The 27,941-nt window shown below is 42.0% G+C and overlaps 3 protein-coding genes across 4 annotated transcripts in view; all 3 read left to right on the forward strand.

Moving 5' to 3' along the window:
- The window catches only part of LOC126403593 (collagen alpha-1(XX) chain), a 48,124-nt gene extending 44,198 nt beyond the window's left edge, over nt 1–3,926 (forward strand). The window contains exons 37-42 of one of the 2 annotated variants that reach the window (XM_050066353.1): nt 805–840; nt 1,016–1,082; nt 1,225–1,413; nt 1,573–1,650; nt 1,749–1,910; nt 3,034–3,926. In XM_050066353.1, coding sequence (XP_049922310.1) covers nt 805–840; nt 1,016–1,082; nt 1,225–1,413; nt 1,573–1,650; nt 1,749–1,910; nt 3,034–3,062 — 561 coding nt within the window. In that variant the 3' untranslated portion in view covers nt 3,063–3,926. The remainder of the gene's footprint in view (nt 1–804; nt 841–1,015; nt 1,083–1,224; nt 1,414–1,572; nt 1,651–1,748; nt 1,911–3,033) is intronic. The other variant, XM_050066354.1, reaches the window with a different exon arrangement.
- A 1,352-nt stretch (nt 3,927–5,278) lies between these two features.
- On the forward strand, nt 5,279–10,457 carry dpm1 (dolichyl-phosphate mannosyltransferase subunit 1, catalytic). Its single transcript, XM_050065898.1, has 9 exons — nt 5,279–5,467; nt 5,729–5,828; nt 6,084–6,117; nt 6,198–6,274; nt 7,198–7,223; nt 7,396–7,491; nt 7,615–7,683; nt 7,779–7,893; nt 9,959–10,457. The coding sequence occupies exons 1-9, from the start codon at nt 5,337–5,339 to the stop codon at nt 10,061–10,063; spliced, it is 753 nt and encodes a 250-aa protein (XP_049921855.1). The 5' UTR covers nt 5,279–5,336; the 3' UTR covers nt 10,064–10,457.
- A 1,261-nt stretch (nt 10,458–11,718) lies between these two features.
- adnpb (activity-dependent neuroprotector homeobox b) lies at nt 11,719–23,920 on the forward strand. The gene is made up of 4 exons (XM_050065093.1): nt 11,719–12,341; nt 17,189–17,305; nt 18,453–18,545; nt 19,847–23,920. Exons 2-4 carry the CDS (start codon nt 17,198–17,200, stop codon nt 22,835–22,837), a joined length of 3,192 nt encoding a protein of 1,063 aa, XP_049921050.1. The 5' UTR covers nt 11,719–12,341; nt 17,189–17,197; the 3' UTR covers nt 22,838–23,920.
- Nucleotides 23,921–27,941: the final 4,021 nt, after the last annotated feature.

Consider the following 27,941-nt stretch of genomic DNA (forward strand, 5'->3'; position numbering starts at 1 on the left):
TCCAGCAACCTCGAATCTGTAGGGGAGGGGGGGCGGACACGACTTGCGGCAGTATTTTGAATTTGAATGCAGTAACCGTTTTGGCCACATTCTTACATACAGCGCCTTTAAATGAAATCAGGGAGACAAGAAAACATGAATGAAGGACTTTGTATAATTTTAGAGATATTAAAGTCTTGAGGTTGTTTGTTAGATGTGCCTCCACCAAGTAAAGTGACCAAAGTATTATGGAACAAAAGTGCGCTGAGCTGTTAACCTGCTCTGAGCAGGTGGGCAGCTGACTGCCTGTGACACAGTCATGCACGGCGCCAGGACTGTAGTATGCTGCAGGGTTTTCAGTGGTACCCCCTCTCTCGCTCCTCTCCTCCCACTGGGGCAAATCACCATGACATCAAAGCAACACAGTTGAGGAAATAACCTCAGTGCACTGCAGGAAAATGCCAGTTGCTCGAGAGGCACTGCGTTTGGCACCATATGCTGAAGTGGGAATAACCCTTAAAGCCTCTGTTACTGGGTTTTATAGCAGAGGCCTGAAACCAAGTGCTTTTGAAGCTGAACTCTTAATGCAGGACGAATGATCCAAAAAGATCACACACACACACACACACACACACACACACACACACACACACACACACACACACACACACACATACATACACCAGCATCCTGTGGGTCACTCTCAGTGTATGAGGAGAGCAGAAAAGGTCAAAAGGTTAGAGAAATGGTTTAGGCAGAGCAGGGAGAAGCAGGCTGTATGCACTGGTTATTTATCTTAATGCTCATGTATCTGTTGCTTCACAGGGTCTGTCGGGGGGTAAAGGAGAGCGAGGAGAGAAGGTGGGTGATAGCTGTACAATTTTGTTGTTATTTTAATGCTGACATTATTTTAAATAAAGCCTTCTTATTGCAGTAGTACATTTTGTCATTTTTTTCTGTATGTACAGAGGTACAATTTCAAAATGATACTTACTTTCACTCTTGTTTAACTGCGTTTAATGCTGATGTTTAACAGGGGGAGCCTCAGTCTATGGCTATGATCTACCAACTGGTCACACAGGCCTGTGAGCAACTAGTGCATAGTAAGTAGTCTGTTACCAAGCATGAAAAAACTGGGACTCTGCAATTATGATATCTGCATATTGAACTCACTCATAACTCAAAAAAAGGCCCAGATGCAAACATATTCTTTTGTGCATGCTATGTGTTGTGTGTGTTTTCCAGAGGAGGTGTTGAAGCTTGACATGTTCATTAACGAGATAAGTCGTAAGCCAGCTCCTGTTGAGGAGCCAGTGGGGCCCCCAGGGGAACCTGGTATACCAGGACCCAAGGGCCCTCCAGGTGCCAGGGGCGCCCAGGGGCATGTTGGCCCGAGGGGGAGACCTGGCAAGGCTGGATATCCAGGAGAACAGGGTAAGACTTCATCTTGTAAATACATGATGGGTTTGTTGAAATGAAAATAATTCAAGGACCTGGTGGAGCATTTATGAATTATAAATTTGTCAATTATTTCTGTCCATTGTGATAATATAAACTTTTGGCTGTGCTGATTTGTCTCTTCCTTCTCTACAGGAAGGAGAGGGATGCCAGGGGGGAAAGGTGATGCAGGGACCAACGTCCAGGGGCCCACAGGTGTCAAAGGATTTGCAGGTACCTTTCTAAGGGTCATGTGTTTCATACATCATTGTAAAAAAAAAATACACACACTTGGTTTTGATCCGTGTGTTGTGTATCCTGTGTGCCTGCAGGTCCTCCAGGTGAGTCCAAGCTGGGAATCCCAGGTTCCAAAGGAGAAGATGGTAAGCCAGGCTCTTCAGGGATCACCGGACCTCCTGGACAGCCGGGCGAGATTGGACCACCGGGTGTGTGTGACAGCAGTGGAGGCTGCCACAGAGTTCCCCAGCAAACAGGTAAGCTATGAGGAAAGGTCCACTAACTCAAGTGACACACAGCCTGCTAATATTAAGATATGATGATGCAGGTCTATTAGAGGCAGCTCACACTGAGCCTGGCACTGTGTGTGCAGCGGTGGATAAAATATAATGTTACAGGTTGAGTAACATATTAATGACATTTCCTATTAGGAAAGTGGAATGAGTATTCAGTAAAAGCATGAAAAACAGTTTGGTTGTGAAAGCATTTCCCATCTTCTAAAAAAACAAGAAACAGACATTCCATTGTGAAAACTAATATTTGATTGTTAAGAAAAAATAGCAGCACCGCCGCAGCTTTCTGCCTCGCAAGTTCTTGTGTCGGCCCGGGTCACTGCACTGAATGCAAACTGTTTATTTAGACCAGTATGAATATTACCTAGCCTGTATAAAAATTAGGCTATCAAATAACATATCAATTTACAAATTATTCATTTGATCTCACTCCAAGAGGCAGCATGTTCTCAGTTCTCACTCTAGCACCAACCATGTGCGCAGAGAGAGAGAGATCTATTCATTTTGTATGGTATGTAAATCTTTTAAAGGACATGTTTATGTTAAAATAAATATACCATTATTAGTGAATGTGTCCACCTGATGAATGTAAGTCCATCCACTCCTGGAGGAAATATCTGGCTCTGTAGTGGTTAAATGCTCCACTGTGTTCACCATCTAGTTGGTAACTGTGTCTGTCTGCTGTTTGGTGCCAAGCAGGTTGTGCACAGTGGGTTTGTCGAGCAGAAACAGCTGCTTGCTGTGGCCATAAACAATAAACATAAAGCCAAAACAATGAGATGTTAAAAAGCTGTGTAGAGCTGAGAGGAACTGAAAACCCAGGTGAAAATCCTCTGGATTTGTAACCACAAGCGACAACCTTTTTGTTACTTACAGTCATGTGAGCTTTAAAGTTATGGGTCAGTTAATGCGGTTAATCAGAGCATTTAAAAACGTATTTATTGGCAAAACCTTGTGTTTGCTGGAAGGTGGGGAAAACATGTATTTTGTATCATTAATTTATCATCCCAACAATTTACCAACACTGCCAAATACAGAGTGGAAGTGGTCTAATATGTTTCATTTTGTGTTTGCTCTCTTCATCCAGAAGACCCTTATTATGGCTACCAGCCTTAGGTGGATATTAACAAGCAGGCAGCAACGGTAAGGAAGACTGACGTCTGTGTGAAATGACTATGGTTCCTTTGGAGCTGAATGACAGACTGGGAATGGAGCTTAAAGCACCACTGAAGAGGTTTGGTGTGTTGAACTTGTCACTGACTGATGCAGAAGCTTCACATCATGTGTGAGAAAAGGAACCAATACAGGAAGGAGCTCTCTTCTTTGTTCTCTTGTTACAGTGCTCTTTGACATACGAAAAATGGCTGAGAAATAAACTAAGATTCAGTAGGAAGCTTTCTTATTTAGAGTAGTGTTTTTATGAACAGAAAAATAGCATAAAGGAAAATATTTTCACATTGGGATCAGTCAGGTGCTGTCTTATACACCATATTCGCACTGAAACCTTTTATTACTATGTTTATGTATTCATGCACTGTATCAATGCCACGTAGTTTATCTATCTGTGTTACATTTCTACCTATTTCATTTGCCATTCTAACCTTAACTGCCTCAAGGATAATGAAAATGCGTAATCCATGGTGTAAAAGCTTCTTTTTGTTCCATGGTACAAATGATACTGTGAGAATGTCTGTTGTCATGTGTATGATAATTTGTATAATGTTTATTATATTTACTGTACACAGTTATTCGTGTATGATATTTTATACTGTACCTATTTGTATTGAAAGTCGTGTTTACATGCTCTGGTTTCAGTGGGATTTGGGTGATAAACAATACATGATGTGTGTGTGTGCGTGTGTGTGCGTGTGTGTGCATGTGTGTGTGTGTGTGTGTGTGTGAGAGAGAGAGAGAGAGAGAGAGAGAGTGCCAGAGATGTTTGTTTTTATATATCTTGTCAATAAAATTCCATTAATATGTGTCTAATGAAGTGTGGGTTTTTTTTCCAGAATAACTTGCCTGTACTGCTAAAGTGTCCCAAAGCCAGACACTGAATCTGTGCCTTAAAGCTGCTGTTCTGAGGCCAAAACTGACCTCCAACCTCCCTGTAGAAAAGAGAGTTATTTATTTTCTCCCAAAAGAATCAATAATGAAACGGATATAATGTCATAGTCCTTTGTTGGAACTTTGGAGAAAGAGAATTGTTTCCAGTGGTGTCTATTTTGAAGAGCACACTGGAAGTTCCAACCTGTCAGCCAGTGGTTTTGTTAAAATACCCTCAGTGGTCCACTGACTTCCGGTTTTGGAAGAAATATTAGTTTATTTTTCAGAATAAAGTCAACCACGTTAATTCACTGAGGGCAGTGAGTTACAGATGGTGTTAAAATCAGTGGAGCGAGATACTTTTAGACAACACTTTAACGAATTTAGTCGTAATGAGCTTGTGAGAATATCACTTACAACGTTTCTATAATCATGATGTGAGATCACAATGTCAATATGCTATAATACGAGTGGTGGAAGAAGGCCATTCAGATCTGAAAAGACGTTTTAACTTAACACATAAACAGTAAAAGTACTCACTGTGCAGTAAAATTGCTGTCGATGTTTCCTATTATATATTATGTCTTTGGATTAATATAAGTGTTGCATTTCACTGCTGTACATGGTTAAGGTTGTGCCCATGTCAAATATTGTTGGGTAGTTTAATCTACAGCAATGCATCATATTCATCTTGTGTAGCATGGCTGTCCTGTGAGATCCACATATCTCTACAAAGTCAACTTTTCATGGTGTCAGAAAAACAGCCCTGTTTTCAGCTTTGTGACTATGCAAAGAAGTGGGAGGATTTTCTCAACACATAAAGGCACGCTTTATCCTTCTATTAGTTGGGGAGAAATGGGGGACAGGTATGACAATTGTAATCTGACAAGTAACAGTCAAATAAAAAGTACAGTATTTGCCTGCTTGATGTAGTGGAGTAGAAGTAGGCTATAGTTGCATGAAAGAAAATTACGCAACTCTTTTACAAGTACCTCTTATTTGTGCTCAAGTACAGTGCTAGATTAAATGTACTTTATATTGGTGTTTGTGTATATGTGATATATGTTAATATTAGAATGACATTGTAATGCAATGCTAATACTTGAGAGGAACAAAACTGAGCTAACTATGTTCCGTATTTATGTTTTACACAAGTTTTCCGTGATCTGTCAGTAAAGCTAATGCAAATAAACTGCGAATAGCTATTTGGAAAATGTAATTATGACACTGTAATTGCCAACAGTTACACGACCGATATCACTTTTATTTTGAAAATAACAAACAGGATGTTGTTGGGCACTCTTTCTCTAACATTACGCAGAGCTGGTACTGTAGGTTCACGTCGCCATGGCAAGCCGAAAAACTTCTCCCCCAAACCGGGATAGTGGGGACAAATACTCAATACTATTACCTACCTACAACGAGAGGGAGAACCTGCCTTTGATAGTGTGGCTTTTGGTGAAATATTTCGGTGAAAGGTGAGTACTGGGGAGCTAGCAAAGCTGCTCGGCTAGTGCTAACTACCGTTACTGCTGTGTTAATGTTAGCTAATACCTGTCAGTGATGAGCTGTCACTAAACCGGCCCGATGCTCTTAACGTTGACTACCGAGGTTTATTGTGTCAAGGCTACAGTAGGAATTGGTTATTTACAAGCTAACTAACTAGCTAGCTTTATTTACTTATCAACTTTGTGTGCGTGCGTTAGAGAAACTAAATTACAACTTGGGTGTGTTTACAGTGGATATAACTACGAGATAATTGTCATTGACGACGGAAGCCCAGATGGGACCTTGGAGGTGGCAGAGCAGCTGCAGAAAATATATGGAGAGGACAAGATCGTAAGTGAAGAGTCCCACAGTGATGGCACTAGGCCCACCTAGCAGACACCTCCCTTGAGAGGAAACAAGTGCATTTCTCACAACTGTGTGTATTAGAATTGATTAACATGTGACATCTTTATAGAGACAATAACTGATTAAATATGATTTACAATGTTATGCTCTCTAGATTGCCTATGTAAATGCTGGCTCTAGTAAATGAATGGTGCATGAGATCTTTATACATACTCTTAATCTCTGTTTTCTGTGTTTCAGCTTCTGCGGCCAAGAGCGAAAAAATTAGGCCTTGGTAAGTTGTGTGTGTTAAAATTGTTGTATTCATTGTAGTAATCTTTGCCAACTTCTAATGAGCCCTGTTTCCTTTCAAAGGCACTGCCTACATCCACGGCATGAAGCATGCTACGGGAAACTTCATCATCATAATGGACGCAGATCTTTCCCATCATGTGAGTGGAGTTTGTGTCATTGTGTGTTTACATCAACACAGAAAGCTGATTCTAGGGCTAACAATTATTTATTTTCATCATTGATAAGTCTGACTGTTGATTTTTCCAATAATTAATTAATCATTTGGTCTATAAAATGTCAGAAAACAGAGGGGGGAAAATTCTCATCAGAGGTAGTATTTGGATCTGATCTATCTTCTTGGTCAACTCGTTCCTCTCTTTTATCTTTAATGTTTCAAATACTGTTTTGTGTAACTGTAATATAATGTGAAATATAACAGGTTCTGCAAATGATTTAAAGGAGCACTTCATCCACAAAATGATCATATGTATATCAATTTCTCCTCCTGTGTTATATTTAATTCATGAAGAAAGCAGAGCAAAAACAGCAAAACTATATGAAAACATCCATTTACAAACTCTCACACATCCCATACAATGTAATCCAAGTCTCATTTATCCAGTCATATACTCAGTTCTTCCCAAACACATGCATTTTTTATACTGAAACACACAAATGGCACAGGTGCACTTCTCGTCGGTGCATGGCACTGTTTATGCAGAAGTGTTTCAATAGTAAAGTTTTAGTGAAAATGCATGTGTTTGAGTACTGAGCTTATGACTGGATAATGAGACTTGGATTATATTTTACAAGTTGTGTGTGAGTTTGTAAATGGATGTTAGGTTACAGTTTTGCTGTTGTTAAATGCAGTCCCCTTTTACTCCCATTCATCAAGAAATTTCTTAGATTTTGTATCCTTTTTTTATGGTAGAGGCATGTGAGAAAAATCAAAGTTTTCTTCATGAATTTATTGTAACATGAGGTGAGTAATTAATATACAAATGGTCATTTGAAGGATGAAATATTTCTTTGCTTTTCAACAGCATGGTATTTGATCGTTCTTTGTTATTTTTTATTTCAGCCCAAATTCATCCCAGAATTTATTCAGTAAGTGTTACTAAATTTACATTTTCCATCATGTGATTTTTTTTTGGGATCATATTTCAATTTGTGTACACAAGATTAATTTCATAATATCTGAACAGTAATATTTAGCTACAGTCGGAAGAGAAATTGTGCAGAATTCCTCAATTTAAGACCGTTTTGTCTGGTTTTTCAGAAAGCAGAAGGAAGGTAATTACGACCTGGTGTCTGGTACTCGATACCAAGGGAACGGAGGCGTATATGGCTGGGACCTGCGCAGGAAACTCATCAGGTAGCTGCAAGTCAACAACACTGCTCTGTCTTCAATTTCCACTCATCCATCTTGCACTGACCCTGATTACAGCAGACCAGAGGCTGAGGTTTGATTTTCTTTTCTGTCTCCTCTCGTTCACAGTCGGGGAGCCAACTTTTTGACTCAAGTGTTGTTGAGACCTGGTGCTTCAGACCTCACAGGCAGCTTCAGGTAAGTGGTGCAAGTGCTGTGAAATAAATGCCACTGACTTTTGAAATGTATGAGTGTGTTTTCTCACACTGCTTTTTTTTCCTAACTGATGTCAGGTTGTATAAGAAGGCAGTGTTGGAGAGTCTGGTTGAACGGTGCGTGTCCAAAGGTTACGTCTTTCAGATGGAGATGATCGTCCGTGCCAGACAGCTCAACTACACAATCGGAGAGGTGAGGCCCTAATGTAGTCATTCTTATAATTACGTGTTTGGTAAAATATATTTACTGAGTAGACATATAGTTATGTTGTTATAATCCTTTTTCCCATAATGTGGACCGGCACTGACACTGAACTTGGCTCCTGATTTGGGGGGAAATTAAAAGCATGATGTTTAATTTCTGTCGCCAGGGGACTCCTAATCAAAACAGTTACAAAGACCGACTTTGATGATGTCATGAAGTAGCGTGGGATCATGGGAGTTGTTGTCTTCATTGTTAAACAGCCACCACTGCTGATGAAAATCTATCCAGTATTACTCAGGCATAAATCATGTTCTCATGACAAAATGCATTCAAGTTTTATTCATGTTATGTTCATTCATGTAATGACATTTCATTGTAATGAAATAGCTGCAGGTTAATGTTAGCTAACATAACGTTAACTTGCAAACTTACTATTAGCATGAGATGAGTCAACTACCCATACAGCTACTGTAGCTAACATTATGTGGCAAATTCAATCGCAGGGTACCCCAGCACTGTTATAATCATACCAAAAATAACTTTCCAAGTGTGTTGGATGGTGTTTCCGACAGAATTGGATTTTAGTTGTGATGGTAGCTGACTGTGGGGGCACAATCCTTCAGTTAGCGCCCTGTTGCAAATCAAATTCAGCCAGCTCCAAGGTTCTGATCACAGACCACCTGCCAGATCAGCAGACTTTCTGTTGCTGCTGTTAGAGGGATAGTGGGAGTGCGTTGGCTTGCGTATCTCGTATAGCTTGTCTCCTAACTTGTCTGATTTCTGATCTGATAAAAAGAGAGAGAGAGAGGGCGCGAAAGTGGGGCAAGAAGGAGCCGAAAAAAGAAAAATCATTATGTGGCAGTCAGTGTTGATTTTGTGTGGTGGGCCTCCACAAATAAATCAATCTATGGAAAACACTGTAACTGCTACAACATTTCCACACACATTAGCTTTGTGCCTTGAAATTAGCCACTTGTCATAGTAGCACATCGTAGTAAGCTGGATCTATATTGAAATATCATATCAGTACATTTGGTCTCTACTGGATTACTGGTGTTGCAACTTTGCATGCAATTAATGAAAAAAATGTTGCTGTACAACAGAAAAATGCTGCATTACTGTTTATTGAGAAAAATTCTGTGGCATTGTCTGATTTACAACGACCAATCATCTGATGTTACCAGTGTTTCCCTGGAAGTTAGGGCAACTAGAGGGGGTAAAGTACATATAACGCCCTTGATAGGCAACCAAATGACACGCACGGTAGTGTTAAATGAAGTTACAGATTTCTCTGGGTTTGAACATTGTTGGAAATATTTTTGAATAATATAAAAAGATAACTCTTCAAAATATATCATGGGTCTTGTCGATTTTAGACATTTTACTGTGGAAATGTTATATATTATACCTTTTAAATAATGGTATTTCTCTAGATTCTACTTTTCTACCTCACTTACAGATTTGAATAACCACTCTACTCAAAATAGTCAAATCTGGACAAGATTGATAAATAGACATGCAAGACTGTTAAAAATCCTTTGTCAGGCTCGTGAAACATTCATTTTATTTGTGAAAAACAACAAAAAAATTATAATTTTACAGCTGTTTTTACTGCATCCAGACTACATCAGTCCAGGTCTAGCTGGAAAACCCCCACAGTTTGATTTATCTCACCTGGACTACAGTAACAAATAGACTGCCAGTTGCAGATTTGTGTGGCCAAGTCTAGCTCAAAAAGATCTGGTGTAATGACATTTGGATGAAGAAAAATCTGTTAAATCACCTTTCTTGTTTTGTTGTCAGAAAAAAAAAAAAAAAAGGTTCCACAAATCTGAACCTGGGTTTTAAACTGTGTTGAGGCTTTCACTGTGATATTTGATACTCTGTTACAACAATAAGTGCTGCAAAAACAGGGAATCTGGCCAGAAATCCCTTTAAGTTTTACTTAAATTTCCCCTTAACCTCTGAATTGGCAGCCAGTGTTATGACCCTGCGTCTATGATTTTGGATGTTAACTGAAAAACAATTTTCTTCCTCTTCTCCCAAACAACAGGTACCCATTTCCTTTGTGGATAGAGTTTATGGAGAATCCAAACTCGGAGGGAACGAGATTGTGTCATTTGCGAAAGGACTGATCACACTCTTTGCCACAACATGATCACTGATGTAATCCGTCTGGACGTCCTACAGTCATACAGTGTTCCGTTGGCTCTTCAAGTTACTGTCTTTAATACAGTAGTTGTAGCAGAATTTAATGGGGTAAAAAATTCTGCTTGCCTATGGTCAGACAGTGACATGACAGCAAATGACAAGGGAGACATCTCTCTCCACTGTTAGCAGTAGGTAAAAAATAATTTCCTGTCAGTTGTCGTCTGGAATACTGAAGGAACACGGTGCTTTACATTCCCATCATCCACTTCAATGAATTTTAAACTAAGCACATAGTGTCTCATCATTCCCAGTCCGGACAGCTGGTTGTCACATAGGTTCAAGTACACATTTAACTGCTACACCTGTGATCGTTTGTATAAAATTAAAGACTTTGTATTGTTGGTTCTGTCGTTTTCTGATTGTGATTTTTTTTTATTTTTTTTTTTTTACAATGAGTCATGGGGTTACAGTGGGTTACAGAGAACGACCAGCTGCTCTTATCGATACTCACTGTTAAAGGTTGAACCTGAAACAAGTGTAAGGGGCTGTTGATTTTATGAACACAGGCAGGTCAGTAGACGCAGTGCTCTCCAAAGATGTTAACCTTCAAGATCATTAATGTGCAAGGAGGACCTTCGGCTCATCCTGGATGATTCTGATGACATCTACCTCACATATACACCATTAAGATGAACGCAACAAAACTTCATCCTTGACCTTGGAAACTGTGGTTTGATACAAAAACAATGTAACTTAAAATCCACTTACTAGCTCTTATTTTAGCTTTCAACCACATCTCATGGTCTGAGGCAGTAGCAGTCAAAAGGTACCAGCTTGTACATCTCTCCCACATACACTAGCCGAAATGTCATCCAGGGGTCGCAGCAGGATAAATATTTGAATGAATTTCCAAAGTGAAGAACTTTACCTTCCCACTTTTCTCCTGTCACCAATTAAAGTGTCGTGAACAAAACTGGACTACTAAGCTGCCAGTTGTGCCTAACCTTTAAAGCATTAACCAACACCATTAGTTGGGTGGTGCAATTATGTCATCCCAAAACCCTAGGGGCACTTTCAAAATAAAGTTATATGTTGCATATTCTTAAATATACATGACAAGTCAAATAACCATGCAGAATAACGTACAGTTAGGTGATATTCTAGTTTTTAAAGAACACCCTCAATGCACAGACAGTGGCAGGAATGGGGTTAAGTGTTGGCCCACAGGGGCAAGAGTTAACCCCAGCTGATGGAAACTTTCACCATGTCTTTAACCATTTAAATACAGTGTCACACTGCATTAACTGCTTATATACAGTTCTGCTCCTTGGGCTGCCCTTCACCAGGCAACGTGCAGGAAAGTAGTCCCGGTCAGTTTGGTAGAATTGGGCAGTTAGTAACAGTAGTGTAGTACAGCGCCACCTACCGTCGGCCCAACCGTTAATACCACTCCAGCTGAGTGCTGAGGCACTGTGTACATCCGTCCCTCCGCAGGGGAAGGGGGGGGGGGGGGGGCGCCAGATGTAGCCAAACTGCGCATGCGCTTAAATCGGTGAAATCCACTCCAGAAGGACGCCCGCTGTCGGCCAGATCCCGCAACTACGTCGCCGGGTTGTTTACCCCACAGCCTCGAACACAGAAACCAAAGGCCCGCCGCAGTTCGTGAGCGACGAGGTAGGTGTTTTTTTTTTATGTGACGTTTGCTTAATTGGCCAAATTGATTGACAGACCAATCAAGTATTTTAATGAGCCGGGCTCGCGAGGGTCTGACAATGAGATTATTTATGCTAATCAAGTAGATGTCACTTCCGCCCCTTTTATTTGCGCCATTTTGGAGGGCAGTTTCTAGTCTGGATGTGTATTGTCTGTCAGAGAAAAGAATGGGCAAAGCGCTATCGGCTGCCAGGCAATCATAGGCAGACTTTAGGCAATATATTTGAAAGAGGGGCTCCGCCGGTGGTTGTTGCCAACAATAGGACATGTGTCCGCCCTTACTGTTCCAGGGAATGGAGGTTTTAATTGTCTAATGAGGCTCGGAGGCTTTCTGTTCCCGTTTGCCGACCAGAGGGAAGAGGAGAGCCCTGTTCGGCGAGGGAGAGTCGGCTTTGGAGGGTAGACCGACGGCCGGGTGGGCTGGTTCTCCCCCCACGAAGATAGTGGTCACCTGAAAGGATATTAACGTTACCGAGATATCTGGTGGGGAGAAGTGAGAGTGTCCATACATCGCCTCAGCCATCCTGAGGTGACACATTTCACTCAGACGGGAGCACTGGATGTGAAAGCAGGTAAACTTGTCTGTCATAATGTTAGCCACAGCCGTCAAAGCTAGATAGTTTGCCGTTAGCCGCGGCTACCTGCGGTGATGCGGTGGGTGGCGGTGAACTACAGCTAAGGTAACTTGGCTGTCGATATAGCTAACGTTATGTTTCAAGTCAAGGGGTTTCAACATAACCTGAAGTTGATTTACTTTCCCAGTAGACTTGTTTATAACCGGCCAGGTAAAAAAAAGGCAAGCAAATACCATTGGTGGAAATTTAAGGACAGAAATGGCAGCATTAGTTCTGAACAGCCTGTGTTGTTGATGCGAGTTGGCTAGCTTAGCATGCTAACTCAGCGCGGTGTGTCCCCATTCTTTGTCAGCGGCAGCAGCTCCCTGCCAAACCTATCGATCTGGATACTGCCAGATGTTGATCAGAGATGAGATTCAGTGACACCAACGTTATCTCACCGCACAGTGTGGTTGGTTATGTCCACAGCTAAAGCTACCACGAGAGATCTCAACGAGTTAACGTCTTCGATGCGAGAAATGCTATGAATATTAAAAGTCTGTCAGCTACACTACTGTATAGAGAGTTTTGTATTGGGGACACACGATACATATTCACAGCTACAGACAGGCTGTGGTGTAGAATCCACACAGTCTTTTGTTAAATTGTGTTAGTTTTCCTTTGAATGACCAAATCTTCAAAGGTGATCAGAACATGATGAGCCAGGTGACACCGGGGTTGTGATGCACTCATACCTCGTGTCTGATCCAGGAGGAGGTGGAGGTGGAGGAGGAGGAGGAGGAGGAGGTGGAGGAGGAGGAGGAGGAGGAGGAGGAGGAGGAGGGCTGACACTTGGTCAGTGTCAGACTATGATCATGGTTATTACCATCAATCCCACACACAAAACCTGACATATAGACAGCCCCTTCATCTTTACTGATAAGGGTTACAGTCAGGTGTTGGACCTACTTGACACAACTAACCTCAGTGCATTTTAAGCATCCCAAACTTTTCTGATATCAGTGTGAATATGGATGTCACCAGAAGCTTCTCCCCTCAGTAAACATCTGCACATTGATGGAGAAGTGTAAACAGCAGTAGTCAGCCAGAACATAGGTTATCATGTCTCAGAGGAGGACTGAGTGAGCGTGAGGAAATCAGTGGTTGAAGGTTTGTAGGCCTCTTTTTTTTTGTCTTTTTCACAACACAGTCGAAGGGGGAAACCTGTTTTCTGCCAGCAGCCCTCAGCAGAGCAGAGCAGAGCAGCCTCCTATCGCCTCTCCTCCCTCTCCTCTTCCTTCTCTCCCTCCCTTCCCTCCTACTCAGCCTCTCCTTGGCTTTTTTTCTCTCTCTCCTTTTCTTCCTCCCACCCCCCTCCGNCTCTCTCACACTCACCCTCCCCCCTTCACTGATCTCTCTAGCTCCTTCTGTCCCTCCCCTTCCTCCCTTCCAACATCCCTCCTCTCCTCTCCCTTCCCTCCCTCCCCTCCCTTCCCCCTCCACTGCAGACATATTGTAGAGGCTGCTGCTGACTCAATAGGAGGCGCCATTCTGTGATGGTATTGCGAGGCAGGGAGAAAAAGGGGGCAGGCAGAGTATAGGGAGGCTTACATAATGGAGCTCCTCTCTAGCGCCATCTGCAAGTAATGGGAGGAAGCAGGAAAGAGAGACAGAGAGGGGAAGTGGGCAAGGGTATGTGTGTCTTTCACTCACTTCAGCACTTGCACATCTCTGAGTGTTAGACAGACAGACCAGACATTGAGACGTACAGGCAGACAGTCAGAAATGTAACTGGTTCTCTTGGCTCTTTGCGAGGCCAACAGTTGTTGGAACCGCACACACATGGTTCCCCCTCTCAGTTATGTGTTTTCCAGAAGGGAAATAAGCTGAGGTGTTCACAGGAATTGTTTGGCACTGTACTGTTTGTTGTCACTGAGCTGCTTTTATGTCATGGTGCATCAGTGACCTTTGACCTCACTACATGGAGCTCTGATTTGAATAGACATTCAACTAGCCACTTTGGACAGTGAATTCAACAACCCTTAGATCATCTGGGAAAAGGTGTCTCTACTGAAACTAAATTTATTGTTTGTGATAATAACCCATAATGAATGGGTGGATGGAGGTTTAATTGTATTTTACATGGAACCTGTGGGTTTGTCTTTATGGGAGCAACCTGTCTTTCTACTCCAGACGGCGAAGTAAGGTTTGGCCAGGTCAAAACTTTAGTAGGCTGTCACAAAAAAACATCATGTTGTCATCAGCTTTTTTGGCTTTAGTGTCATAGATAAACCAAGGAGCACTGCCTTGCAACTCTGTAGCTAAAGGGGAAGTTCGGCCCATAATCAAAACTACATTTTTTTTCTTACCTTTTAGGTACTATTTATCAGTATGAATTGTTTTGGTGTGAGTTGCAGAGTGTTGGAGATATCAGCTGTAGGGATGTCTGCCTTGTCTCCAGTATGATGGAACTAGGTGGTGCAGCTACACAGCAGCTACATAGCGGCAAAATAAATACATTTGAAAAACTCAACAGCAATGTCTCTTTCCCGAAATCATGATAATCAAGATAATCCAAAGACCTTGTTGTGAGCATTTTCATGTAGAAAGGACTTTCTTTCTATTGAGCTACACCCACCAATCGTATCACTGCGCAAATGGAAGTGAGCATCTACTGCTAGCTCACCTAGCACCACTGAGCTAGCTAACGTTACAGCTCAGATGAGGAGGACACCATTAATGTTTACATCTCGCGAGCAAGAGACTCTCTTCATGCGTATATGCACTCTTCCTTCTGCACGGTGATACAGTTGGTGGATGTAGTTTGGTAGACAGAAAATAGTTCCTACATGAAACTGCTCACAACAACGTCTGTGTAACCAAGAGTATGAAATGTTTATATTCTTGTCTTTTCTGTTTTTGTTTTTTTGGTCTTTTGAGCACCACAAGCCGTGTTCCATTGTATTTGACAGAAGGCAGACATCTCTATGGCTGATATCTCCAACACTCAGCAACTCGCACCAAAACAATCTGGATTGATAAATAGCACTTCAAGCAAGAGGAAAAATATGTATTTTTGATTTTGGGTTGAACTGTCCCTAATAGATGTCCTGGAGTTTTCTTTTACACAAATGGCTGTTGTTAAAGACTTACATTTTACATTGAGTGTTTCGGGGGGCATGGTGGTGCAGTGGTTAGCACTGTCTCTGTACAGCAAGAGGATTCAGCAATTTGGACCCATCTGTGTGGAGTTGGCATGTTCTGCTATGTCAGCGTAGGTTTTCTCCGGCTTCCTCCCACAGTCAGAAGAAATGCAGGTTAGGTTAGGTGACTCTAAATTTCACCTCTTTGTCAGCCCTGTGATAGTTTAGCGATCTGTCCAGGGTACTCCGCCTCTCACCCAGTGAAACCCTGGATAGGCTGAATTCAGTGGTTCTCACCAAAACTTGTTTGTATCCTCGAGCTCCAATCCATACTTAGTGCGTTTCCATCCTAGCTGATTTCTGAGAAATAATTTGAAATGTGCATTGTTTAAATCCATGTTTGCAAGCTAGTAATATTTTGCTATCCTACCGTTGCAGGCACACGGCTTTGTATCTCAGTAGGACGTGTACCACGTCACCTGAGCACATGTGGGTCCTTGTGCACATGGTGCTGCTGTGCATGAAATAGTTGCCGCCACTGTAATAAAATTACAGATTTGCAAAATCCTGTGTGTGAGCATCACAAACTGTTGTGCAGTGTTTTGGCATCTCAAAAGCCTTCAAACACCAATCTGTTACTCAAATTGAACTTCCTGGATCATTTTTAATTGTCTCAGTTGCATCCTGAACAACATGCTCCCAACAACACAGCCCCATGTGCACTAAGGCAGCTCCACATACCTGCTGAGAGGGTGCACTTTGACTTTATAATCTGTTGGGGAACATCATTAGTCATATACACATGTGACAATAGCTAATAATCACATCTGCTGTCCTATCTAAGTAAAACATTTAAGTAACAGACAACTATGTCTAAATGCCAAAAAGCAATTACTTTTATTGAAGCTGAAGCCATCAATGTTGTGTATTTTATGTCTGAAAGGGGTTCTGATCAAGGCTTTCCTTGTAGGCATTATTCTAGGAATGTTAAAGGGATACCTTAATTTTAACCAGCTTTGTATCGTAACAATGTGGGTTGTATGTGTGAATGAAATATGATAAACTTCCCTCCATTTTGCCAGCGCCCAGATCTCCCAACTCAAATCTGCCAGATAACGCATTCTGTATCATCTGGTGGATTTGTGCTGGCTCTAGGGATGTTGCTTAAACTACAGATTGTACCTCTGCATCACAACACAAAGATTATAGAAGCGAATCAAGCGAATGATCAAATATGAACAAAGGCAACAAAGATTCTGTTACTGCATTGTCTATTTCTTACCTGAAATGTTTTCAGAAACATATTTTAGCTTACTATTGAACTATAACTTGAGATTCTTTGTTACCAGCTGGCAGCCATATTGTTTCCTGTGGAAAAACTGCCACATTATGTCACCCACCAGAGGGAGTGTTTATTGGTCCGGTGTAGCTCAGCTGTAGTTTTTCTAACTCTTGAGCAAAAGCAAACTCTACAGCCCCTTTTCTCAGTTTTCTCTGGTCATGTAGCACCAACCTCAAAATTATTTGCATCTTTCTACTGGATAAACAGACTAATTTTATCAAAAGACTATCTTTCCAGCAGTGAAATACTTCTATAAGTCCAACAAAAGGTCTTTTTCAGCAAACTGTTTCTTTCCTGACTTGGAGTTCAGTCAACAGACACCTGTCCAAATTGTACCCTACAGTGGATGATAACATGCTGTATGTGTCTTTTCTGTTCAGGTGGGCAGAATGTTCCAGCTCCCTGTCAATAACCTGGGCAGTCTACGGAAAGCGAGGAAAAATGTCAAGAAGGTCCTGGGAGACATCGGCTTGGAGTTCTGCAGAGATCACCTAGAGGTGAGTCCGACTTTATAATGATGACAGCATTCTGCTGTCCCTTTGTGTTGACAGCTTTGCCTTAATAAGAAAACAGTGTATGCATTCTTCAAAGTTTCTTCAAGTTTGCCAATTACAACTTTGTCTTCAAGTTCAGAAGCCTTAGCATCATTTTTATGTCTTGCTGAGGTTTAGGAATGGTTCTTGTTTGGAAACATGTTGCATCAATGTACACATGGTTAATTTGTTTTGGTTAATTAATAAGGTCAGTTTTGGAGCTGAGATTGCTCTTCCATTTGGCTCAGTGTGGGAAGTAAAGGTTCAGCATTAAAGTGTCTAGCTCTGCTGCAGAAACACAGAGAATGTATGATGATAAGAATCTATGACCTGGACTCACAACATAACGCATACAGAATAATGTTATTGCCCTCATTGAGACCCTGTCCTCATTCTGTTACATCTTTCCTAATGTAGAAGCAATATGCTCCTCGCGCTTAAAAGCAGAAACCAGACTTTACATAATTCAGCATCAAGGCCTCGGCACAAACGTGAAGAATTATACAGATTTGGTGGGCTTAAACGGATAGAATCTGTCACCGTTTCTCATGTTTGGCAGTGAAAAAAAATGCATAGTCATTACTTACGTGTGTGAACTATGAGCCAGAATCTATATCTGCACAATAAGATTATAGAGACCATATATGAAAATATTGACTTATTTTCCAGCCCTAATATATGGTAAATGTGTCCCTGAGGAAAAAAGAAAGCTGGGGACAGAAGTACAATTTTTACCCTGTGAAATATTTCTGAATAATAGGGGAAAAACTTGAAATAATCTCTCTCTTTCTCTGCCCTTTGTTTTGTGCGTATTCAATCCACTTTTGTTTGACACACAAGACAGCAGAGGCAGAATTTGGATTTGTGCATGTCAACAAATCTGTTGCCCACAGTTACCCAGAAACCCATTGTTTTTGTCCCTGTGTAAACATGCATCATCACTGAAGTATGTTTCAGTTTGGCATCACCCAAAAGAAGAATCTTGTATCTCATGCGTCCAGACAGTCTTTGCCTTGTTAATGTTTCAAATATATATTTTCCTTATTGATTGTGCGTTTGTTTCAGCATAATCAAGTATTAATCTTAATTTCCTTATTTCCTTGTTTTTTAGGACTATAAAGACTTTACTCCTCCAGAGGTGTATATAAAGCACACTACCTGGGACGATGTGTGCATGTGGGAACCATCACATACCAAAGTCCAGGTATGTGACGCACTCAGATACACATACATTTTCTGTTTTTTTGCAACAATGACATTTGAATCTATTGTTTTTAATTATTATCAGTAATGCACCGATCGCTCAGCTGGTGATCGGAATCAGCTGATTTTCAGCTTCATCAGCTCTGACCAGCCAGTCAGTCTCGGATATAGCCAGTCCTGTTCAGATCAAATTTACATGCATGGTTCACACCGCAAACAGCAGCACAGACGGTAATTGTCAGAGCTACTTCAACCTGTTCTCAAAATTTGTAATTCATTCTCAGGCATGCTACACATTTCATTGAAAACTACTGTGTTAAGCTAACTATCAGACTGGGGTATACCACTCACATTTGTATTAATTATGGAGCTCAAAAATGTAGCATAGCAAAGCTAATTATATCCATTTCATGTAAGTGGAGGGAAGATGCTAAAACATAGCTTCATAGTTGGGGGCGTATAACTCAACAAAAACCAAAATGTGGGTGCTAGTTAACCAATTAGTCCAGATAACTAACAAGACTATGGGGGTAGTTGATAATAAGCTCTAAAGTTTGACATAGAAAAGCTAAGGCTAAGTGTTTTGTGTAAGTAAATGGAAAATGCCAATGTGATTAGCGCCATGTTATGGGAGTTATAGTTCAATAAAAACACAGAGTTAGGTGGTCTAAACTGGTCTAAACCTAACTAGACTAATTAGGTTCCTTACCAAGTGGGGTTCATCTGATAGATTTGTTTTTTATTACATGGCAGCAAAACACTTGAATGATAGTCATTGAAAGGGAAATTGAATAGTAATGTTTTTTGAGCTGAAAGTGAGCTGTCAAATCAAGGGTGATCTGGTCAGATCCCCACCATCCTGAGAAATAGTCTGAGCAGCCAACTGAGCTGTTTTTCAACCTACGTTTTTAACAGTTATGAATTTATTTTCACTCAGATTTTTGTGGATGCTTAATAAGATACTCATCTTTGATATCATGTACACTTTTACTATTTCAAGCCAAGTTTCTAGTGGCTTTAAAGAAAAGTTTCAAATATGTTTGTGAATGCTGTCAATTATAGTTCTTAGAAAGAGAGAAAATCAAAATCTGCCAAAATTGGAATCAGTAGGTCAGACTTTTAACAAATCAGAAATTGGAATTGGCCAAGAAAATTGCAACTGGAGCAACTCTTAATTATTGACATTGTCTTGTTCACTCTACAAAAACAAAGAAAATGTATAAATGTACAATACAGTAATGTTCATTTTCTTAGACAAAGAATTTGTGATGTCTAAGCTTTTTGCCACCTCTGTGTCTCCAGGACTACAGATCAAAGCCTTTCTGCTGCTCTGGCTGCCTCTTTTCATCCAAGTACTTCTCTGCATACAAGAGCCATTTCCGCAATGTCCACAGCGAGGACTTTGAGAACAACATTCTGCTCAACTGCCCCTACTGCACTTACAATGGTAACAAAAAGACTCTGGAAACGCACATCAAACTGTTCCACATGCCCAACAGCACTGTGCGACAGGGCCCTGGTGGAATGGTGGCGGGAGCCGGCGGTATCATGATGAAGGACGGGATGCTGAAAAGGACTGGGGACAGTGTGGAACAAGCGGTGTACTACTGCAAGAAGTGCACCTACAGGGACCCTTTGTACAATGTGGTGCGAAAGCACATCTACCGGGAACACTTCCAGCAAGTGGCCCAGCCCTATATTGTGAAACCAGGAGACAAGACAAATGCTCAGAATGGTGGCACAGCAGGGAATACAGAAAGTAATAACACAAACAATGTTAACAGTAACCAGATTCACTGCAAGAAGTGTCTGTTTGTTCCGAGGTACTATGAGGCACTTGTTCAACACGTCATTGAGGATCACGAGCGAATTGGCTACCAGGTGACTGCCATGATTGGCCACACCAGTGTGATAGTCCCCCGCCCCAAACCCATCATCATGATCCCCCCTAAAACCCAGGGAGACAAGACCATCATTGGGATGGGCCCTAAAGGTGCAGTAATGGCCACTACCAGGTCTCCGGGCTCACAACAGCTGGGTCGCGTTATCATCTCATCAAAACAAGGCTTCAGCTCTCAAAGCCTTCTGTCTGGAATGAAACATGATGGAGTAAGGTTAAAGGCTGGGACCACCCAGCCGTTCTCTTTAGGCAGCCAGCAGGTGAGGGTTACTTTGCCTGGGAACGCCCAGGTTTCTATGCCCCAGCAGTCACATGCAGCGAAGCAGCTTATTTCTGGTGGCAGCCTGCGGAGTCCAGTTGTGGTCAGTGCCTCCTCTTCACTCAAATCCAACCCTCTGGGCTCACGTGTCCAGGCGGCAGCTACTACTGTAGCCTCTGTCACGGCCAAGAAAAGCGGCTCCTCAGTCCTCGGCACATCCTACACTCAGAAATGGAAAATCTGCACTATCTGCAATGAGCTCTTCCCTGAGAACGTGTACAGTTCTCATTTTGAGAAGGAGCACAAAGCGGAGAAGGTGCCTGCTGTAGCCAACTACATCATGAAGATCCACAACTTCACCAGCAAGTGTCTCTACTGCAACCGCTATCTTCCCAGTGACACATTATTAAACCACATGTTGATCCACGGCCTGTCTTGCCCACACTGCCGTGCAACCTTCAACGACGTAGAAAAGATGGTGGCTCACATGCGGCTGTCGCACCCTGATGAGAGCGTTGGCCCACGCACAGATTCTCCCTTGACCTTTGACCTCACTCTGCAGCAGGGTAATCCCAAGAATGTTCAGTTGATTGTCACTACTTACAACATGAAAGACGCCCCTGAGGAGTCAGTGGCATTTCACGCTCAAAACAACAACACCTCTGTATCATCAGCCTTGTCTGCCTCGCTACTGTCAGGCAAGAGATTAATGCCCCAGCACCTGCCCAAAACACCTTCAGGGGCTGCTGACAGTGCACCAACCAAGAGTGCTCCGCAGGCATCTGTGCCCTACAAGAGGGATGTGGGCAAGACACTGTGTCCTCTTTGCTTCTCTATCCTCAAAGGCCCAATCTCAGACTCACTGGCCCATCACCTCAGAGAGAGGCATCAGGTCATTCAGACAGTCCACCCTGTAGAAAAGAAACTGACCTACAAGTGTATTCACTGTTTGGGGGTTTATACTAGTAACATGACAGCCTCAACCATCACTCTACACCTGGTGCACTGTCGAGGTGTAGGGAAATCCCAAAATGGGCAGGACAGCCGGGCAGCTCATTCTTCTCGGGTCAGCCAGGCCCAGAGCAGCACTCTCAAACGGCCCAGCTTTGATAGCTCTGACACCAGTGCACCAAAACGAAGGAAGCCCCCTGGGGAAAGGGCCCACCCACGGGACAGCAACGGTCCATCTACGTATGTAGAAAATCCTGATGAACCTGTAGTTCTGGCTCTTGACCCCAAAGGACACGAAAACGAGTCATACGAATCCAGGAAGGCATTTCTTACGCAGTACTTTAATAAAGCGCCATATCCCACACGTGGGGAGGTTGAGAAACTGGCCGGCAGTCTTTGGCTGTGGAAGTCGGACATCTCAAGCCACTTTGTCAACAAAAGGAGGAAATGCGTCCAGGACTGCGAAACCCAGAACGCCAGCGTGTTGCTCGGGTTCAGTATGCAGGAGCTCAGCAAAGTGAGTCACGAGCTGGCGCTTCCCCATGATGGCGTGTATGAGGGCAGACATAGCAAAAGGCGGACATCCAGGACACGTATAGGGGTGTCAGAGCAGGCTTTGCGGAGACAAAGGGAGCTTGTAGCTGCTAACGGTGGTGTTGCCCCGCCACAGAAGGGAAAGCCAACCGGGACTGTGGAAGTTACTAAAGCAGCACCACCTGCCCCCAAATCCAGCAGTGCCAGCAGAGACCAAACCAAGACAATCAACAGCACCTTACCACAGAAAATACCTCTAGACCTTTCAGAGCCTATCGCCATCGACTCTGACAGTGATGAGGAAGAGCAGCAGAAGGATAACAAGGAACGAGAAGGAGAGGTACATCACCATGGTGACAAAGTGCTTACTGGAGCTAAGGAGACAACGGAGCCAAGGACAGGGGCCAAGATCGTTTCGGATCTAGACGATATGTCGGATGAAGATGATGATGATGACGAGGATGACGACGATGATGATGATGACGACGACGATGAGGACGAAGATGCACATGTAGAGAACGGCTTCGGGCCCACAGGAGGACAGGCTGCTAAAGGAAGAGACACTCTACCCATCATTATTCCCAAGTTTGTACCATCATCTGCAAGAAGCGGGAGAGACGGAGCCCAGCTGGGCAAACAGCAGGTCTGACTGATGAAATCAAAAAGACTCACGCAGTCAGAGACACGTTAGATTTGATCAACGCCAACTAATCTGCCTCGCCTGAACTGAAGGACACTGCCCGCTTACATTGGGTGTCTGTGAAGGAGCGTCAAAGAAAGAACTCAAGTGAAAACTCAAAACAAGCCATCCAATGACAGGACTCAACGAGCAGCTAGGATTGATGTAAAGATTTGTGAACAAAGTTTTAATGTTTCCTCCCCATGCTGGAGGGGAGGTGCAAAGACAACAGTGAAGTCACACCAAACAAAGAAAGTTTTTGCCTTCTGTATACTTTATTACAATGACATAAGGAGTTATTAACATTGATTTAGCCACTGAAATTGTAAGCGTGGCTTGAAATGAGTTGTAAGGTAACGCTTTTAAGATGACCAGATAATCCATCATTTTTCATGTGGTTATACTGAGATGGATGGTGTAAATTTGTACAGTCTTTTAGACATGTTTGGACGGACATTGCCGTACATGTACTCTTAAATATTTGCTATTACCCGTGTGTAAGGTAGCCTCATATGTTCTACATTGGTATGCTTAACGATAGTTGTCGCTTTGGTGGCTGGTATTTTCTCGTATGTTTAAGTTTATTTTTTAACAAAAGCCTAGTTTTTTTGCAAAATAATATATCTATATATAAACGAAATAACAGAATTGATTTGTTTTTGCTTTAAACTTGATTAGATTTTATTTTTTTAATTTCCTTTTTCTGTTTCTTTTTTTCTGTTCTGAAAGGACAGTGGCGCTGAGCTATTCACATTCTCTTACAGTTGAAAGGAGCATTTCATCAACCTTTTGCAGCCTTATGCTCATTAGCCTTGACTGTACTGTACTTGCTTTCTATTTTCACGATTTTAACTTGATGTTTCTTTGCCCCACAAGACTGGACAGTGACCACCATACTGACATCTACAAAAATGAAAGCAATTTTTTTTTTTCTCAAAAAAAAAGAGAGTTGTGTTCAATTTGTGTTCTTTGAATTGTGTGTATTTGTTTATGTTTTCATTTTTCACTTAAGCATTTATGAACAATAAAGTGCTGTAATTGTGCTTCTCACAGAACTGACGGCCATGCCAGCTTCTTTGTTTAAAGGGAGGGACAGAGGGATTGTGCACAAAAATAATCTTGCTGATTGTTGATGAACAGCAATAGTTAGAAAAGCTTTGAATGTCTTTTATGTTTTAGATCATGAGGGTTGTAAATCTAGACTTTCTCCTTAAACTTACTTCTTAAAACGGCAATATGTCTTTTATGCTAAGACACGTTCACATTCAAAACTAAGCAGGGTTTCCATGATCATGCACAACCTTGAAAAATACATGGAATTCCACAATCTCATTTTTCAGGCCTGGAAAACTCAAGGAATCTGTAAAATCCTTAAAAGCTTTGGAAAAGTCATGGAATTTTGTTGTCTGTAATGAAATTAATTATTTTAGTAATCTTCTGTGGATAACCTTCCACATAATGTAACATAACAGCAAATTTGTTTTTCTGTAGCTGTTGATGTGACATAGCCCTAATTTGTGTTGTTGTGTGACCTTTTTTTTTTTTTTTACCATCACATACAGTTCTTTGTCTCTTTGTTCTGTCTCTACCTCCATAAATGCCAGCTACCTGGAATTATGTTTGAAATGAGTTTGAATCTGATATGTTTGAATAACGCTGGGCGAGTCGGACAAGAAACATGATGTTGTGACATAGTGATTTAACATGTAGGGTCATCAGTCCCAAAGTTTCTATAACGATGCCCCACTAATACTCTTAAATTGTTCTGCATTTTAGAGATTGAGCAAGTAACGCCAGCAGCCCATGGCATTCAATCGTCATTTGGAGTGCCAGTGTGCACTTTGGTTTTTACTGCTCTGAAAGTAGAGCATGGTAGTTCCAAGGTACGGAGCAGTCTTTTTTATGAACAAATCAACCAACAGGCCAACTGAACTTTCAGCTGTCACTCCCCCACTCTGAGAGCTCCACTGCTCTGTGTCCTCAGAACACATTCAGAGTAAAGTACACTGTACATTTCTGTTGGTGTTATACGTTGTAAATAGTCATGGAAAATTTATTATAGGTCTTTGAATAGTCATGGCAGAGTTTAAAAATGTTGCCCATGAAAATGAATGAGAACCCCGTCAAGGGACCATAACAAAAAATGTTAGCATTGTCAAGTGGGTAAATGTCCTGTTGCAAAGTGTTCATACTAGTTAACTAGTACATCAGTAAATGAAGTGCCCTCTTTTTGTTTGAAAAGGGACAATGGAGTACTTGTGAGTGGATGCTAAAGGTTGTATGGCTAATGGTGCAAAATGCACTTTATGGTGCATTGATGGCTGGATTCTTTGACCGCTTCAGTCCTCTAAATGCCTTTAAAATAAAATCTAGATGGAAAAACATCACTGCTCACAGCCCATGACCACCCTAAGGCCATAACATGTGATGAGGGGTCACAAGTTGATTTTGCTATGTTTCTAGGGGTCATAAGTCAAAAAGGTTTGAGAGGTTTTAATCTCCGAAAAGACAAACCAAATGTTAAAACCTCATCTGCAAAACACTGCTCACTGTTGAAACACAGCACAACTAGAAAAACACTGGAAGCCAGCCCATGCTTTTTGTGGTTATTGAATGAGAGGGCTCATTCAAACATATAAACTAATCAGACATAAGAGGGACTGATCAAAATGCCTACTGATAAACAATGGGCTTCACTCATTTCTCAATTTGTATATCCTCGATCGCTTTCCTTGCCTCCTCTTCTTTGCCCCTCCCTCCTAAGATGCGAGTCGAGGAGGCATGGAAGAGACATGAAGAGAGAGGAGTTGAGGTAACAGGCATTTAAATAAAATAAGACATCCACTCATTTTAAAGCGACGTCAGTTAAGGCCCTGTCTATACATACACAGATGTTTTTGAAAATGGATAAGATATCTGTTAGCAATGATTGGTTGTTCTTTATCACATAACGTGGTGTGCGCTGCTGCATTCCAAAAGTTGAACTCAGTTTATCTCGGGGTGCAGCCATCCCACATTGCACTCGGGAATGCCTTGTGTCTTCATTGAAAACAATTTATCTGAGGGCACAAAAACTGCGGCATGTGTACGGCCCCTTACATGTCCACACAGATAAACAGTAACCGCAGTTTGGAAAAATCTGCACCTTACAAGCCGTTAAAAAAAAATCTGTTTTAGTGACGTAAAATGCATGTGGATGAGAGACCAAAACGTGGAGGAAAATTACAAAAATATCTGTATGTGTAGACAGGGCCTAAACATGACATGTGGCACAGCGTCATTATCAGCTGTGTGTCACACTTCGTTTTTACATCACAGATTTCAAAGAGAAACAAAGGATACACCTGTGCATCTTTGCTCATAGCTCCTCCGGCAAGCCTCTTTTCTCGAGATGCATATTAGGAATTGAAACATCCTTCAAGATGGTGCGCTGAGATCGATTTCCGGGTCAGAAGCAGGAGGAAGGAAGAGAGAGGAGGCACAAAGTAGACAAATGAGAAAAGCCGCACGACTTCAACAAACGCCTAGCTTCACCATGACATGAAGTAAAGCAAGAATTTGGCACAAAAACACAAGAAAATGACATTTAATTTTTTTAATCAAATATAAATCTAAAGTATGTAGATTCACTGAGCTACTAAGGTAAAGAAGGTATGAAAATGATCCTTTCCCCCAAAATCAACTGAATCTTATTTTAGTCAAAATGAGCAAATTGAATATTTCACTCACCAATCAGGTCTGACACATCCTAACATATCCATATCCATCAGCACATCTTAATTTGAAGGATAGCGATTTTTAGCCATCACAGTAAAGATGTGAAGTTAGATCTTGTAAGCAGGAGTGGCCAAAAATAGCTCCAGTAATATGCAGCATTGCTTGGTAACCAAAATTAATTTCCCCACCAATTTAGCCTCACAACATCAGAGCAGTATTCTGGGGTAATTGAGATTGAGGGTTAGCTGGCGTTAACTGTGCAGAATAATGACTTCACTGTTCGATAAAGCCTCGTCACTTTCACTATTGAAATTAAGGGGTAAGAGTTATCATATGACATCATCATAATAACTTCAAACATTTGTGAAAGAATAGCAAAGAGTCCAGTCTTGTGTTTTGAATGCTGATGCTTTTTTATGAATTGTGCCTTTAATGTGGTCGTCCTCAAAATACAATACAGCATCTGTATAAAACCTCATGCACTGTATTGTGTATACCACTGCTGTCCAGTTTCCATAACCAGTTGGTTGCCTTAAGTCTGTGACAAGCTGCACATTTCAAGTAAACCTTGTTTGATCGTTCCCCTCACTGGGTGCACAATGAGGTGTTTTAAGACAACATGAAACAGAATCTTTTATGTGTTTGTCAGAGAGCTACAGTATGTCCTGTGGTCTGGGTATACAGCTATAGCAAATGGAACCTGTCTGCATGTTACCAGTGATTAGATGTAGAAAAACCTTGGCTACAATGCTACATTATTAACCCTTTGCTGAGGTGCACCATTGGATGAATGGCACTCTCCCAATCAGAGTTAGATCGTGTGAGTCACACTGTTCTACCAACCCAGGTAAATTGAGCGAGGTCAGATGCGTACATTCACTTTATTTATTTTTACCTCCGAGTAATTAAAATCCCATCCTTTGCCACCCTGGGATCAGGAATCTAAAATGGAGGGAAATTACCCCAGTGCAAGAGGGAGAGAGTGAGAGAGGCAAGACTCTCCTTGGCTGGCTAGTCAGTGTTGCTATGCTGTTGTAAGGAGCGAGAGAGAGGAGAGGGAGGTAGGGAGGGAGGGAGTGGTGGGGGAGGCTGAAGGAGAGAGAGAGCAAGAGAGGCCTGGCAGAATGTGGGGGAGGCGGAGGCCTCATCTGCAGTGCTGTGTGCAGAAGGAGCGCTTAACAGCCTTTCAAAGGGGGAAGGGGAGGGCAGGGGAGGGAGAGGGAGAGGGAGAGGAAGGGGTGGGGAACGGAGCTGGGGGGAGGGAGGGAGAGGAAAAGGGGGAGCCAGAGAGGGATGGGAGCGCAAGGGAGGAGAAGTAGGTAGAAAGAGGGGAGGAAGTGGAGGGGGCAGATAGAGC

The sequence above is a fragment of the Epinephelus moara genome, chromosome 16, assembly GCF_006386435.1.
Source record: "Epinephelus moara isolate mb chromosome 16, YSFRI_EMoa_1.0, whole genome shotgun sequence".
Classification (NCBI taxonomy): domain Eukaryota; kingdom Metazoa; phylum Chordata; class Actinopteri; order Perciformes; family Serranidae; genus Epinephelus; species Epinephelus moara.